This window comes from Palaemon carinicauda, chromosome 1 (assembly GCF_036898095.1).
Source record: "Palaemon carinicauda isolate YSFRI2023 chromosome 1, ASM3689809v2, whole genome shotgun sequence".
Taxonomy (NCBI): Eukaryota; Metazoa; Arthropoda; class Malacostraca; order Decapoda; family Palaemonidae; genus Palaemon; species Palaemon carinicauda.
The window spans coordinates 81,709,429-81,727,321 of record NC_090725.1 but is presented as its reverse complement, the minus strand read 5'-3'; the positions used below and the strand labels follow the sequence as shown (position 1 = coordinate 81,727,321).

The 17,893-nt window shown below is 34.3% G+C and overlaps 1 protein-coding gene across 2 annotated transcripts in view; it reads right to left on the bottom strand.

The window, feature by feature from the left end:
• The window catches only part of LOC137649331 (uncharacterized), a 32,172-nt gene extending 16,998 nt beyond the window's left edge, over positions 1-15,174 (bottom strand). For both annotated transcript variants that reach the window (XM_068382316.1, XM_068382322.1), the window contains exon 1: positions 13,538-15,174. In XM_068382316.1, coding sequence (XP_068238417.1) covers positions 13,538-15,159 — 1,622 coding nt within the window. In that variant the 5' untranslated portion in view covers positions 15,160-15,174. The remainder of the gene's footprint in view (positions 1-13,537) is intronic.
• Positions 15,175-17,893: the final 2,719 nt, after the last annotated feature.

Here is a 17,893-nt window from a genome sequence, read left to right as displayed (position 1 = left end):
TGATTATTTTATATCCTCAAAACATCCATCATTGCAAGTATGGTGTTCTGCAGGCAAAAGATCATGGGTTCAGACTTTGGGATACACTGAGGAATCCTGAAAATCTTGTGAAAAGAAAAGGCTACAACGTCATCTATGACCAATCTCAGTTTAGAATCCTAAGACTCTCCTACTATTGACTTCAAAGCTTGGTTCTCCAGCTAATGTGTGCATTTTACCAGGAGCACAATCGAAAATAATTGAACTCTACGATAGTAGAAAAACACTCTCATAATTGTAATGGCTTCAAGTTGAGACAAGAAAATAAAATTGTTGCTCAAGCTATCCAACAACCTTCACTATAAGTAGTTTAATTTCCTTATGGATTTGTAATAACTATTAGAAAAATTAGATATTCTTAGTTTTCACCAGTGAAATCTAGTGTTAATGCATTTCTAAAGGCTGTGATGAGACTGCTTGAAATATGTTCTACTGTATCTGATATTCTTATGTAGTTCAAATCCAACGAAGAATTTCTAAAATAAAATTGTCTATAATTAGGAGGGACCGAACTTTAAAGACATCAATTCCTTAACAGTTATCTTTAACATGAAGCAAAGTGTTCTGCCTCTACAGAATATAGTCATACGGAGACAAAAATGCAGAAAAGCACAACCACACTACATCTCAATTATCCCAGACCTTTGACAACTGTTCAACAAGATTCTGGGATGCTAAGTATAAGAAGCCAACTTCATGATGCTTGGGTATTAGTTTTTTAGTTTTTCAAGACTAAAATTCATAAATGTATCCAGTGTGAATTTAGATGATCCCTGTCCTACTTGTCAAGGAAGAATTTAGAAATATTTCTTTCACTTGTATTTCAATGTTGGTGAAAATGTAGAGGGAACTTAGTATATAAAGCTAGTTTTAAATTCTAACTGAAGAGAAAATTGCTAAAAAAAGTTGATAGACAGTCTAATGACGATTCCCTTAGTTGTCAGAAACCAAAGGAGTAGTTGGCAAGAGGAAAGAGTCACAAGGCATGGAAAAGGTGAATCTAAAGGAAATATAAAAGTACGGAATTATTGAAGAAATCAATCGGAAGGCAGTTTTCACCCATAAATCAATAGAGCTTCTTTTCATAATTTCAATTCAGATAGCTTTTAATGTTTTTTAACACAGTTGTAGAAGTAATAAGATGGATGTTTGTATTTTCATGTGATAAAATGTCTAAATATTCCACATTATATGTACATGTTCTAAGCCAATGACTTTCAATTAGTCAAAATAAATAAGATGCAGTTGATTGGTGCAGGAATTAACACAATTTCCCTAACCATATCAATCAAACCTAATCAAATCAAAGCCATAGTTTTTCTTCTAATGTCCTTAATATTCACAGGTTAAAAATATCAAAATCAATGAAATTGATCTCTAATGTTTACTACATAGAAATGGTGTTTCAATAAAAAGTATACAGTAAAGCAAATTGCTATAAAAGCTGAAACCTTAGAAAAGCAAATAAATTAATTCTAAAAGCTATGAATTTCCTAAAGCACATGCCAGAAGCAGCAGAGTAAAAACATACATTCATAAAAAAATTTACAATGCACAAAAAAAAATCTACTACAGTACTGGGTATCAATATGTAAAATATATGATAAAAAAAAAAAATATGACTATTCTATTTAGTCCATAGCCAAGGCACAGTATGTAACATATCACTTGAATTTTAGCAAAATCATTTGCCCAAAACAGTAAATACATAATGAAGAACCTGAATTTTCCTTGCAACTGGAGGGGGGTAAATGCATGCAATAAAAAGATTTGATTCAGACATGGTTCGACAAGCATAGTAATACTATATAACCAAATGTGCTCTTCATATAAAAATGTGTATTGAGAGTACATTTTTTCCAAGAACATTAAAATTCAAAATCCAATTAAGCAATTTTAAAAGGCATAGTAATGAGCACCCAACCCGAAGCTATACTTGTGTCCATCATTGAAAATTTCCCTCTGCATTGTTATAAAAACCTATTGTAACCTCTTAATAAAAATGTTAAAATAAATGCAAAATCTAAATAAACACAAAATTGCAATTATCTTTTTCTATTCTTATCCACATAACTGATGGAATTTGAATATTACCTGTATCCAAGAAACCAATTCATAGATTTTTGTTTCTTACATAGCCAAACATATTATGCAAGGTGTGCACTGAGGGCAAACCTGTTTACCATTTTGACATTTTCAATCATAAGTAAACAGTAATGACTTATGACATGGGCAAAACAATTTGGCTACAACAACACTATAATACATAAGACATGCTTGCTATTCTATTAATTCAGACAGTCAATTCTTGTTACAAAGAAAATTCATAAAAGATGAACAGTATTATAAAAAGCAAGCCTTAAAATGAGGCTGCAGTTACAATAGGCTATTTCATATGCAACAGGGAACAAAACAATTCAGTTAAAAAAAAGGACTTCAAAGATAGGAAAACTGAAAAGGTCTATGCAACAAAAATAAAAGTCAGCCATTCATTACAATAGGCACACATTCTGTAGCAAGTTAATGGAAGCAAATAAACTGTTGATTCTATTTACAACTCATAAGGGCAATTACTTTCCAGATCAACTGATACATTTGAAGTCAATACAATAGACAAAACAAATATTTCTTATAAAAATAATATATATACATATAACCAAAAATAAAATTTACAGCAAAAATGCAGCCAAGCTGCCATTTCAATCGAGTTGCATTCACCAGGATCATTTAAACAAAAAATAAATAAATTTCAAAAGGATGTCAATATTGTATAGAATTTCATCACATGGCACCATAACATTAAAAAATTAATAATTTTTCTTTGAGGACCATTATTCTTTTTTCTTTAAACATTTAAATCCTTACAATGTTTCAAATTATAATGCACAGTGCGTCTCAAGTATATATATATTAAAAAAACAAAAAAAAAAAACCACCCTGATAAAATCCATTAGGCAAATAAAAAAACTATTTTATTCAACTGTTCTTCTAATTACCCAACCATTAAATTTCGAAAGGAGGAGACTGCCTTTTCCCCTTTGACCTTGATGACAACATTGTATACCACTGTCAAGGCTTCAAATATTCTACCTTTTTGATTACATATGATCAACATTTCTCAAATCAGAATTGGCCATGCAATGCACTGTACATGCAAAATTGAGGCCTCCTATAGGCTGCTTAAATCCCAACATCAAAATTCTGAAAAGTTGCATTATATTTATGCTTCATAACTATACAAACCTCCATCATGTAAAGAGTTACCTTTCAGTATAAGCTGGTGTGATCATTGAAGCTTGTTAACAAGGTCGTTAGAGGTAAGCATGGCGAGTGTGAGAGGTGACTCAGTACTCACCTGGATGAAGCTTACTTTTTCCTTAGGCTAGAATTTTTGATCAAAGTTTTAAAAACTTAAAAGAAAATGAACTTGCCCTGAAGAAGAACCGCAACTTGTTCTTACAAAGTATATAAAGGTATGTCTTATAGTAAGTGGTATGAATTCCTTTGATGTTGCATTATGGTTTTAAAAGAAGTCTGAGCAGGAGATACAAAGACTATAAGCAAAACTTTGTCTGCAATCACAAATGCCAACTTACTGATTATGTATATTATTACAATTATTATTACTTGCTAAGCTACAACCCTAGTTAGAAAAGCAGGATGCTATAAGCCCAGGGGCCCCAACAGGGAAAATAGCCCAGTGAGGAAAGGAAACAAGGAAAAAAATATTTTAAGAACAGTAACATTAAAATAAATAATTCCTATATAAACCATAAAAAGTTTAACAAAACAAAAGGAAGAGAAATTAGATAGAATAGTGTGCCCAAGTGTACCCTCAAGCAAGAGAACTCTAACCCAAGACAGTGGAAGACCATGGTACAGAGGCTATGGCACTACCCAAGACTAGAGAACAATGGTTTGACTTTGGAGTGTCCTCCTCCTAGAAGAGCCGCTTACCATAGCTAGTCTCTCTTCTACCCTCATCAAGAGGAAAGTAGCCACTGAACAATGACAGTTCAGTAGTTAACCCCTTGGGTGAAGAAGAATTGTTTGGTAATTTCAGTGCTGTCAGGTGTATGAGGACAGAGGAGATAATGTAAAGAATAGGCCAGACTATTCTGTGTATGTGTAGGCAAAAGGAAAGTGAACCGTAACCAGAGAGAATGATCCAATGCAGTACTGTCCGGCCAGTCAAAGGACCCCATAACTCCCTGTAAAAACCTGTTCTACCCAGCATTTAACAATGATTAGAAGCTCCCTGTGTAGTTACGCCTCAAGCTCTGCTATGTAGATCAAGATCACATGCATTAGGCTAATACATGATTATACTTCCATTGAGGAAAAAAAAAAAAAAAAAAAAAAAAAAAAAAAAAATTCTTTTCATGAAGTCTATTAAAGAACGTAAAATTTGAAGTTTGGCCCCTGGTGCCTGGTAGTACAGTATTTTGGTTATTCTTGTTTAATGTGTTTCATGTTTAAGCTGTTCTAATTCTATATACATCTTTTGAGATGGCAACCATGACAACATACATGGTGGGATAGTAGGTTGGCCAAGGCACCAGCCACCCGTTGAGATACTACCGCTAGAGAGCTATGGGGTCTTTTGGCTGGCCAGACAGTACTACATTGGATTCTTCTCTCTGGTTACAGTTCATTTTCCCTTTGCCTACACACACACTGAATAGTCTGGCCTATTCTTTATATATTCTCCTCTGTCCTCATACACCTGACAACACAGATTACCAAACAATTCTTCTTCACACAAGGGGTTAACTACTGCACTGTAATTTTCCAGTGGCCACATTCCCCTTGGTAAGGGTAGAAGACTCTTTAGCTATGGTAGGCAGCTCTTCTAGAAGGACACTCCGAAATCAAACCATTGTTCTCTAGTCTCGGTAGTGCCATAGCCTCTGTACCATGGTATTCCACTGTCTTGGGTTAGAGTTCTCTTGCTTGAGGGTACACTCGAGCACACTTCTATCTTATTTCTTTTCCTCTTGTTTTGTTAAAGTTTTTCATAGTTTATATAGGAGATATTTATTTTAATGTTGTTACTCTTCCTAAAATATTTTATTTTCCTTTCCTCACTGGGCTATTTTCCCTGTTGGAGCCCCTGGGCTTATAGCAAGCTGCTTTTCCAACTAGGGCTGTAGCTTAGCAAGTAATAATAATAATAATAATAATAATAATGTCTTGTAGAAGGATGGTTAGGTCTTCCTTCTTTATAAGTAAATTAACATTTCATACAGTGTATCCGAGTACTATATTTGCTGGGCTTTTGAAAATTTTATATTTTTTTTAGAAGGTTGTAAAATGAATCTTAAGGCTTTCTCTTGATAACATCAACTGCTCGTTGCTACTCTATATCCTTTTAACACTGGACTACTTTCCCTGTTAGGGCAATTGAACGTGTAGAATAATGCTCTTCCCACTAGGGTTGTAGCTTACATAGTAATTATAAGGAGTACAGTACATCCTCCATTACAGTAAAAAAATTTTATTCGAGGCATATTTGCACCGACTCGCAGGGGTGCCCTTTTAGCTCGGAAAATTTCCTAATAGCTGATTGGTCGTAAGTATTTTTGTCCGAATACCTTCATTGTTTTCAAATGATTACCAAGTAATGTGAATCGAACCTTATTTATCAATCTAAATTTCTCCCTTAGATATAGGTTTTGTCAATAAATAATGTTAAATAGATATATTATAAAGTATCGTGATGGTAAATCTAAATTTGATAACAACACCCGCCGAAGTCAAGGACAGGAGCTTGTTTTCGGATGCACGCTGCATAATTTTGTTACTTTTCACATATTTCAACACAAATTGAGACTAATTACATTAAGAATTAAAAAAAACCCATGTTATTATAAACTTACTTTGAATACCAGAATCTACTAAAAACGTGGAATTGATAAAATTAACTCAAGGTGAAAATAGTGGTTCTGTTGAAGCAAGACTCACGTAGAGTAGGTCCTGGGTAAAACGAGCATTCTACTGACAAATGCCTAAGAGAGAATGGAAGGGAGATTGTAACTCAGTGGTGAAATTATGAATTAGTTTAATTGTGATTTTTATGCAATTTATGCAACACTACAGTATCTTTAACCGAAAATATTGCTATCGGTAAAATCTAAAACGTTACGAAAAAAATAACAAACCCTTTCTATACATACTCCCATCATAGGCCTATGATGTAAGTCGTATAAAAAGGGATAAGAGAGAGAAGTTAGTCAAGATGTTGGAACACACATATGCATGCGTGTGTAACATCACTGATTTATTTAGCATGTGTACAAGCTACATATTTTACACAATACACTAGAATCTAAACTTTTACGAAAAAAATAGAAAACCCTTTCTATACAGACTTATTGTACATCATAGACCTATGATGTAAGTCCGTATAGAAAGAGGTTATTTTTTAAGGTGTAGATTTTATTAATAGCAACATTTTCGGTTTGAGGATACCGAAGTGTTGCATAAATCGCATAAAAATCACAATTAAACAAATTCATAATTTCACCGCCGAGTTACAATCTCCCTTCCATTCTCTCTTTGGTGTTTGAAAGTGGAATGTTCGTTTTACCCAGAACCCAGTCTACGCGAGTCTTGCTTTAACCGAACCGCTATTTTCACCATGAGTTAGTTTTATCAATTCCACGTTTTTAGTAGATTCTGGTATTCAAAGTAAGTTTATAATAATATGTTTTTTTATTGTTAGTGTAATTTGTCTCAATTTGAGTTGAAATATGTGAAAAGTAACAAAATTATGCAGCGTGCATCCGAAAACAAGTTCCTGTCCTTGACTTCGGTGGGTGTTATTAAATTTACAGTACATTTACCTTCACGATAATTTATAATACCTGTATATCTATACTGTATATTTAACATTATTTATTGACAAAACCTATATCTAAGGGAGAAATTTAGATTAGTAAATAAGTTTCGATTCACATTACTTGGTAATCATTTGAAAACAATGATGGTATTCGGACAAAAATACTTCCGACCAATCAGCTATTAGGATTTTTTCCGAGCTAAAAAGGCACCCCTGCGAGTCGGTGCAAATATGCCTCAATAAAAAAAATTGACTGTAGTAGATCATATCCAGCTTTCTTGTTTAATAACCTTAGAGCAGACTGTGCCAGAATTCAATATCAACTGTATTTTACTAACATTTTATCATTTTTCCCATTACCCTTACAACTATTTTATTGTAGGGTTATTATCACCACTGATACCCATTTGTCTGCTGGTCAACTACACCTAGGGATCATTCTTGTAGATAATGAAAAGTAAAGATATTTGAGGAACATCACTTATGATATTTTGCCTACCAGAGGCTATCCCATTAATAAAAAAAAAACTATTATTTTAATAAGTCGGTCTTCTCTCCTTAGTCTATTAGTACTTTGTACTTTTACCATTAATTTTTTTATGAGATAGCTAAGTGGAACCAATGGAGACCTGCAATCTGTTGGTTACAAGTTCATAATTGGCCACAATCTTGTAATTCATGAACTAGAGATAGCAGGGTTTGGGAGTGCAAAGAGGTCTATCTACTTGTTGAGTCACCAATAGCCATTGCCTGATCCTAGCTTTAGTGGAAAGAGGATTTGGGCCTGACCACTCATGTATATGCCTGGTTTCTAAGATACCGTGAAATAATCTATTCCTTGCCTCTGCTGCTCAGCAGCAACAGTTATACTGTATCTTGTTATATCCCTTCAGGAAATCCAGTAGTATAACTACTACTCTACTTTCAAATTTAAGTACTAAACAAGTTACGAAAGAAATTTTGAAGGTGCTCCAAGCATGATCTTTCATTATGGAATCTATGGTATCTAAACTAGATTGATTGGGTCTTAATATCTTATGACATCTGCCATGGTAAATTCTGATCAGGCTGGTAGGCTTGAAGTTCCATAGTTTTCAAAAAGAACTGTTGAACATTGGTGTGACTTGCCAATCCTTCACTGCTTTACTTTGCTCCAGGAATACCTTGTAAGTCAAAGAATTAGAGAAGGCAGAAAGAAAAGAAAAAAGGGGGGTTTCCTAAATCCTGAGGCACAGTGAAAGCAGGCCTCTCTGGCAGGACTTGGGGACAAGAGCAGCAGATAAGCACAGCCTATAGCAACATAGAAAGATGCCAGAAGAATGCAAATAAGAGCTTGAACCTTCAGTAATCCATGAGGGTCTGGGGAAAGTTTTGTAGTCAGGCACTGCAGTTCTTTGGGTAGTGATACCTAGGTACTGCTCTGTGAGAAAGTAAGGGATGTTCAACTAAGGTGGGCCCAAGAACATTACAATTTTAGATTGGGCAAGTACATCAAACAACATTACAATTTTAGATTGGGCAAGTACATCAAACAAACAAGAGTTCTTCGACAAACCATATAGCAAAAGGAAAACAAAGAAAAATTAATCAACTCATCGGTGACCAACACCCAGAAAAACTACTCGCCACCTCTACCCCAGTAGAAATCACAAAATTGATGTGGGACAGTATCATAGGGGTGGAGGACTAAATCTTCTAATAGACTCAGGAAACCTCAGTCAGATCCCTCAGCAGTTACATATATTCTCTAAGACATTATCCATAGCACAAAGACTCCATAAACAATATAAATTATCACCAAAACTCAACAAAGTCTTAGAAACAGTTCTGTATTGCTTACCCTCCAATAAATGTTTTGTAATCATTATTCAACAACTGCACAGACTCACACTGAAAGGTAACTCAAACTGTAAGATGAAGGTTTGTATATTTCACAGGAACAATTTAAAACTAAGCAAAATGTCATCTGGAGGTAAATATTCTGCCAACAACCACAGACCCCAAAACTTAACAGGCTATTACGGTTTCTACATCAAAACTAACCTATCCATATTTCAGTTGGAAATGTCCGATAGTATTCACATACATATAAATTTATTATTTTTAGTGGGCTTACTGCTTTCCTTTAGACTATTTATATTATTATTGTTTAATGAAATAACCCAGTACCATATATACTTCCTTAGAGCAGGCCCCAATTGGACGCCTTAAATGCAGGGGTTAAAAAGTACACATTGAATGAAAGTACTGGAGAAAAAAAAGTAGAGAAAGAAACAAACAGGTATAGCCTGGTGATAAGCCCTTTGGAACAGTACCATCTTATGTGAGCCATGCTAGATTCACTTTGCAGTTCCTCATGGGAATTAAATTATACCAACATTAACAGGTTGTATATTTTTATATAAGCAATGCACTCATCATCAACCGACAAAAGAATTCCGGATTTTATCAAAGTTAGAACATGTTACCAGTATATAACCCAAACAACCTACTAAAGTCTCTTACTGTTTCCATTTCTTGTCCCAATCATGCGCATGATTTTCTTTTTAAGTTTTTCAGCTACTTTACATAAAAATACTGTAACTTTAAACTACAATATGGCTTGCACAACCAGATTTCCTTACATAATTCTAATTAATATCTTGTGTTTTCTCTCAAAACATATTATGAACTGATACAGGAAATCTTTACTATACACAGCCATTTAATTACTTTAATTTTAAGAGAAACAAATAACTTTAATTTGTCTGCTTTTTAACTACCAAAATATACTTTGTTTTGCTGATCAAATTTTGTTTGCTCACGTAAATCACACCAAATACAGATTTTGCTCACCATCATTGTTATATATTGGTCCAGATATTTGCTTTTAGTGTTACAACCTTCAGAAATTCAAAAAACTTCTAAAAGTCATCTTTACCTAGACAATTCTCTCTTTAGTGAAAGATAGAAGTTTCAAAGTTTTCAAATACAATACTTATTAGTATTTAATCTATTAGCATCAACAATTGTATTTTGTAGATTTGCATTCAAAAATTTGTTATTCAATTAAGGATTTTGTACTTATCAAAACTTGTTCCTTAGGGGAAACACTTTGATCATTAAAAAAAAGCGAAGATAAACGAAAGATAAAAGAAATCCAATCATAAAGCCAAATTTACTTTAAATATTTTGTTGTCAGCATGAAATACTGTTTACCCAATACCAAATATGTACAGAACTGTATTCAATTAGACATGAAGAAAAACACATTAAAGAGCAGCAATCCAAATCAGATACCATAAAGAAAGGAGTTTATTGAATTGTGCCTGAATCAGTTCTCATAACAACTATACTAAAAATTCTCAACCAAAATACTGTAAAGGAAAACTACACTGCTAGGGATGGGGAGGAAAAGCGGAGCAAGTTCCTATTTTTTCCCTAGAATTCTCTTGCTTGAAGGGTACACTATTCCATCTTATTTTTCTTCCATCTTGTTTTAGTTTTTATGGTTTAATGTTGTTACTGATCTTAAAATATTTCATTTTAATTGTTCATTTCTTCTATTGTAATTTATTTATTTTCTTTCCTCAGTGGGCTATTTTTCACTGTTGGAGCCCTTGGGCTTATAGCTTTTCCAACCGAGGTTGTAGCTTAGCTAGTAATAATAATAATTAGAAAAGGAATCTAATATTCAGAGAAAAAAATACCATCACTTTGCTTCAGTTTAATATCCTATTAGTCACATCTAACGACATGGGAAAAAGGCAGCATAGAAGCAAAGTATTCATTCTAGCTTTAGAGCTAATTTATCCTTATGGCTGGGATTGCAGTAATCTTTGTTTTCTCTAAGATGATGAATCTAAAACTGGTAAATGATTATTACTCTACAAAAGTTTACAATTTGTTTCTGAATGTTTTCTCTTTTCCTCCACCAAGTTAACATGAATGAGACCGACTTATAGGGAAGGAAGAAAACCCATATGATAAGGGATGGTGATAGAGGCTGTATGAGAATCTAATACTAGAGAGAGAAGCATAAATCTATAGCCTTTTCTATACACGGTACAACAAAGGAAGTCTCAGGATTATGTAGGTAAACGAAAGGGAGAAGAAACCTGAGCGAAGATAGAGATGGGACTAAAAAAACAAAAAGCAAAACCAAGAAACCATGCCGTACTCAACACTTGCTAAAAAAATTAGCAAATTAGAACCCACATGAAGAGTGACTGCCACAAAGTAGTTATAAAATTTTAGATTTTCTATCAACCCAGAAGATTAAAGGAAAACAAGTTAGTTATTCTTTAACCATACCTCAAATGAAATGCCCTCTGTCTTTAGTTGATTCAAGAGGGAAGAAAATTATGCACAAATGGAAGAAATTAAAATGAAACAGTTGAATGAAACGAAACCAACAAGAGAACTCATAAAACTACTTAGATTTCTAAAAGTCACTAAATTTCTGGAATTGTACAAGCATATTCTCTTAAATTAATTTCCCAAGTGAAAAATGAGCTCTCAACTAGACATTTACTTGCATTTTTTTTTTTTAATAAAAAAAATCAAGCTTGTTCTTAAAAAACAATTTCAAGGATTAAGCTCAAGAGGGTAAAAAAAAAATGAACACCCTTCCAGACACAAAATTAGCAAGTTCCCTACTCCCGGCCCATCACGTTTTGTATTTGCACACACACGCACACAAAATGTATCAAGGTACTTTTGTCCTACATTTCCCATTCCAACAACCAAGCTGTTTTGACTTCCTCTCTTTCTCCCTCCATTACTACATTCCAAACATTTTTGCTGCCAACATCATCAACCCTTCCGTCTGACTTTCCTCTAAGAACTTAAGAGGTGAGAATTGCAAGACGAAGAAAATGAGGTCTATATTCCTCATGGGTTGCATGCTACTCTCAGATTTGTACTAAAGGCCTTAATAGCTCAACACAATATTTAAATATTTAAATAATGCAATGCCTTCCAAGGAATTTGTAATGATTATACTCTAGCTGATTATATAATATTGGAAGTAAATCTAACAACATTGTCCCATATGTCAAAGGCTCTTTCTGACAAGTTGTTGATCTTCCTTAAGAATTTCAAATATCCCTGTTTTGGCATAATAAAATCTAATAAAAGCACAGCTTAAAAAAAGCAGTAATTATAAAAATCCGAGGGTGAAGACTAGTAAGAAGAACCAGAAAATCATAAATATTTTTTGTTTCCAGATGTAATTGGGTATTCCCTTCAACAGAAGCAATACAATTTGGCACTAATGTGAATAGTTGCAAAGACCATGAGAATTCCAAATTGGCTTTGCAGGCTGGTATATTTCTCACTGATGAATATACTTCCTCTATGCATTGATCCTTTATCCTTCACTTTGGATGCAACCATGAACGTGACTGCTCCTTTCTTGAACTGTGAATGCTAACACTACTCTTATTTTCTCCGCTGTGTCTGTGGGTATATGATAATTTGTGCCTCCTCATCTGTGTAAAGACAGAAGAAGCATTCACATTTTACTTCACCCTTTAAAGGTATCATTACCATTTTCAATGTTATTTGACCTGAATGCAATCAATCTACCAAATTGCAGAACAAATGTAATGACATTGTTTAACTCTTTACATCAAATGGAATTTTACCACCAAGAAAAGTGGGCAGGCAACATGGACAATTTCTTGATTGGAAGTTAAAAGAAATTTTGTCCCCAGAAGTCAATGCCTTTCCATGTTTCTGCTGACATAAATTTGCCTTAACCTTTCATAGATTTATGAATAATTCAACAAGCCCTCACGCACTCCACAAAGAATTTAAGGGTACTAAAACTTGGTAGCCTATTCCAGTTTCTGCTGAAGTAACTCCACCTGATCACACATCAAGCCATCGCTCCAATCAAGCAGCACTTCATTATCAACTGAATACAGGTGGATCATAACCTTAAAGTTACATAACCTAAAATATAACATTGTAAAGAAATGGATCATAAAAAAGATCTCTTTTGTATTTAGCAGGAAAATAAAGTACTGCATGAACAAGCTATGTGTTTCATAACCAACAACACTTAGAAAACTCAAGATTCCGGACTTTTAATGGTAGCAACCAGGTGAAAAACTAATATATTACAATGTAAAGTTATCCTAAAACGATAACTTGGGAGAATAGGGTTGATAAAACGAAGAAAGTGAAGGTAAACAACAGTTGTAAAGGTAAACAGATGTACATGTTACAGAAAAAAAGGTAAAGAAATTAGTTTTAGAAAGAGAAGTGTGGACTCCCCTTGTGGAGGAGGTCTAAACAGTTAAATACCAGCATTAAACTTGTTTTCCAGTTATTCAGTACTTAGCATGTCCCCCCTAACTAGATGGTACGAATCAATTAGAACTTCTGGAAGAGGGTTAGCAATTTGTAATTAGACATTCTATAAAAAAAAACTTCTCCATCAACAATTATTTAGTAAATAACCTAATATTTCAAAAACTATAACAACAACAATAGAATAAACCAGAGGAATCCCAGAACAGCAACTTATCTATGACCACAATTATTTTGCTGATTCAACCTAACCTTGCCCTAATTTCATTGATAGCTATAGTATTAATTACAAACGCAGCAATGGATGTTTGAAGTTTCATTTTTTGGGTAAGGACATGAAATAGCCTATATTAAGCTCACCTTATCCATTCCTTTAATTGGTTATCGGAGCTATCTTGGCTGTCATCCAAAAAATATGATGGTTTGAGAGACCCAGCAGATACCAGGAACTGAGATCTTATTGCTGCCATTAACTGAGCGAAAACTACGTTTTGATGTAATGTGGCAGGGTCAATTTCCTCAAGAGATACCAATTCTGATGACTTAGGTTTTGGATGATGCAATGATGGCTCAGTTTTAGAACAAATATCAAATTCTTCTTTAGGATTTTCAGGTAGTCTACTTATTTCATAGTCATTACTTGAGGAAAATCTAACACCAACACTTTCATCGTCACAAAGTGAAAAGTTCAACAATCTATCGCTTTTTAAATCATAATGATCTGTTCTTTCATCACAAAGGGAATGCTCAACAATATGTTCACTTTCACTTGGGGATCTTTCTAACTGCACCCATTCATTTACATAAGGGGATGTGCCACCTATTTTATCAACTGAATACTGTTCAAAATGTTTCTCTTTATAATTTGGGGACTGTCTATGCTCTTCACTCTCTTCCTGATTTAAAGCATAGTCTCTTTTATTATCTTCACTAATGTCTAAAAATTCTATTTTTTTCTTATCAATAACCTCATTTGAAATCTTATTATCAAAATACAAGGAAGTAACACTTTTGGTATCTTGACCCTCCTCAATATCTACACTTCCAACATCAGAATCTCTTACATTTTCAGGGGAATTCCTACTCAAAGATAATCGATCAAGAATATAACTTGCAGATTCTCCACCAAAGCATTGGTAATTACCTTGCTCTGAGGTGTCTAATAAACTTATAAGACTTCTCGGCTTACAAGTCAAATCTTCTGCCTGCTCATTTACATCACAGGTCTTAGTAAGGGAAGGCTCAGATTGATCTATTAAATCAATCATAGATGACAACCCAGACATACGTCTTAATAATTCCAGCATGGCCATATGACTTATTACTTTTCTAGTTATAAAACTACCTCTTGCAGCAACAACTTCTTGTAAACTATTTTCAATTACCACTTCATCTGCAGCGCCAGAGTCCGAATTATTTTCCGATAAATGGTTAACTCTGCTGCACTTTAATCTGTGCATTCGAAACTTTTGAAATGTGGCAAAACTTCTTCTACATGGTCTACAATATGCACATTTGTGAGTAGAAAGATATTTAGGACTAGAAAAATACTTTTTACATAAATCACACTTATAGTCCGTGACGACTGGAGTACTCGTAGGCTCTGGTGGTGGCAACGAATGTACAGGCTCTAAATCAGCCGCGGAATTAAGCCTTGCACATTTGCGTTTGTGCATTTCATATTTTTGATATGATGCAAAAATGTGATCACACACTACACAGTATGGACATTTATGAGCTGCCAAGTAGTTCAAGCTTGAAAACCCCTTTTTACACCATTCACACACATGACTAGAGATACCAGGATTTTCAAAACCAACACTCACTATGTCCTTAGCATTTTTCCCAACACAACTATGACTGTCATATTTTTGTTTAGTGCTATATGAACGCTGACAAAAAAAACAAAAAGAGCATTTGTGTTTTTCTAAGCGTTTTATTGACGAATAATCTTTCTTGCATAACTCGCACTGATAGGACATTTTCCCTTCTCAGTAGTATAATCCTAGTAAAACCAAAAGTTATAAAATTATTTCAGGTATTATATAACTGCTGTACAATTGTAATTAAATAACACTACTCAACACATATATAATTAATGTGGCAATGTTACAAAATACAACAATTATCTTTTTAACACATTCACAAATAAGCATTGAACTTTACACACAAAACAGCATTTCTAAAGACCAATTCAATACAGAAAATGATGGACAAAAGTATGGCTTAAGCTTAGGATTCCTGAAAAAGATAACCTTTCTTTAAATTATACAGAAAGGAACAAGATTTCAATAATAATTTTAAAGTATTAAAATGAAAACAGCAAATATTGTGTAAAATACAGCCAACTTTAGAAAGTGAAAAAGAATTTCCAACCTCATGTTGACAATTTTATCTTTAAAAAATGTGCAAAAGGAAGTATATTCGATAGTTACACAACAGTAAAAGCTGTACTTTAGCTTGTGCCTCATGAACTGGTAAAGATTGCATCACTTAAAATTATTTTTTCCTTGTGTAAACCAATTTAATTATTAATGGAGATTATATATATACTGTATACATATAAATAAATATATATATATATATATATATATATATATATATATATATATATATATATATATATATATGTATATATATATATATATATATATATATATATATATATATTAAATATTACTCCATATATCTGTATATATAAAAATTTTCTATGATGAGCATCACAAATTCCTAAAGTAACTTGTAGTTTTCCTAACTATACAAACCTGCATCCTTTAATCAAACTGTTTTCATGGAAGCTGAAAGGAGGAGCTGTTAAAACTTTTAACGAAGGGTCAACAATTACTAGCGGGCAGCAAGGAAGTCCTGCCACCTAGCCAGTATGCTGGAAAGCCACTTTAACCTTCACTCAGTCTTGCGAGGTGATTAAGACGGAGTGAAACTTACAAACTTGGGATTGTATAGTTAGGAAACATACAAATTACTTTAAAAATTTGTTATTTGTTCCTATAAGAATACAAATCTTCACTCTTTAATAGGAGACTTATCCTAAGCAGTAAGGAAGCCCCTATAACCATATTGGATGTTTCAAAATCCCAGAATATCAAGAAAATCGGACGTACAACTGTTGATTCTTACCACCTCCAAACACTTGAGAATAAATTCTCATGGGTCAGGCTAGGTTTTTGTCTATGGACAGACAGACAAGGAAGTGCTGGGATCCTAGTTGGAATATGATGTCACAATATATGGCCAATTAAGCGTGATGTATCCTACATTCTATACGTCCTCCTCTTTGTAAGGAGGATGGGGGAGATACTTCTATTCCTTACTCATATAGGACAGTTGCTTCGTATGGAAGCTTAACTGCATCAACGACCGATCCAGCAAATAAGAGCAAGATCGCTGCTCCCCATTTGAGGAGAAGGAAAAGAGGGAAAGGGCCTGACATTCCACCTCTCAACGTAAACTAATGTCATGACCTTTATCTTGGGCGAGATGCTTCTTGTCCCGTATAAAGTTAGGTAAGCTACACCCTTTCTTCTGAACAGTTAACACAGATCCCAACAAAAATGTATCTAAAGACTTGTGGGTATACTCCAGTAGATAGTGGGTTGTTAAGGTTGTCTAAAGTTTCCAGACTTCAGCCCTTAGAACTTACACCACTGACAAGTTCTTCCTTTAGCCTTGGGTAAATCTGATATTCTGGCTTTGTGTGATAGCCCTTTTTGGATCAAGGACCGAGTGGTATCTTCACCGCAGAAATTGAGGAGTTTCCCAGATGAAAGATGATAGACAGCAATTAGTTTGGGTACCATTTGTATGAAGCTGCTTGGGAGCAATTAGGGGCACTCTGAATCGAGACATCTCTAATTAACTGTTGGTTAACGAGAAACAGGGATAAGGGTGGCAGAAAAGCACAAGTGTTTGGGATTCCTAGATTTGATTGAACTTGGCAGACAGTCAGGGACTGGCAGATTCCAGAAGTTTCCTTTTCTACTTCAGGGTAAGTAGGTCGAGCGATGGTGAAAACAAAGGCATTTCCACCACAAAATGATGTAGGGATAACATAAAAACCCCTAAACTGGGACTTCTCTTTCAATTGAGCAGGTTTTGCTTAAACAGTTCTCTTGACCAAAGAACTTTGCATAGCTCTTTTGCATTTACTACTTCCCAGAGTATATTTACTTGAGAAGGGTTTGTGAACTGGGCCCCTTTGCAACCTTAATCATAAAGGGAAGCTTTGTCTATCATGCTCTACCAAGTTATCTGGAGAGTTTAAGTAGTAACACTGTATGCATTCCCAATAGGATGAAAAATAGGTGTGTTCCTTCTGCAGATCACATCCCCTAGACACAGAAGGAAACTCAGGTGGGTGCCTCATCCCTACTCAGCTATGTCTGTGGTCTGTGGGCAGTAGATTCTAGGGGAAGCTCTTATGAAGAATTTCATCACACAGCTGCTGTACTAAGTTAGATCGTTCTGTAATCCTGTTGCCACCCAACTCAATGGTAAAAGGAATGCTGGGTGTTAATAAGCAATTCTCAAAAACTGTTGGAGCAATCATTGGGAAAGTAGCTGTGTGAACCTAGACTTCTTGTTGACGAAGGAAGTCTCAAGGCGTTGTTCTTGCCGATCCAGAAAGTAGTAGTACAAGAACACTTACATTGACTCTGATATGTTATCATTTGCCGAGAAGACCCCCGTAGTTGTCAT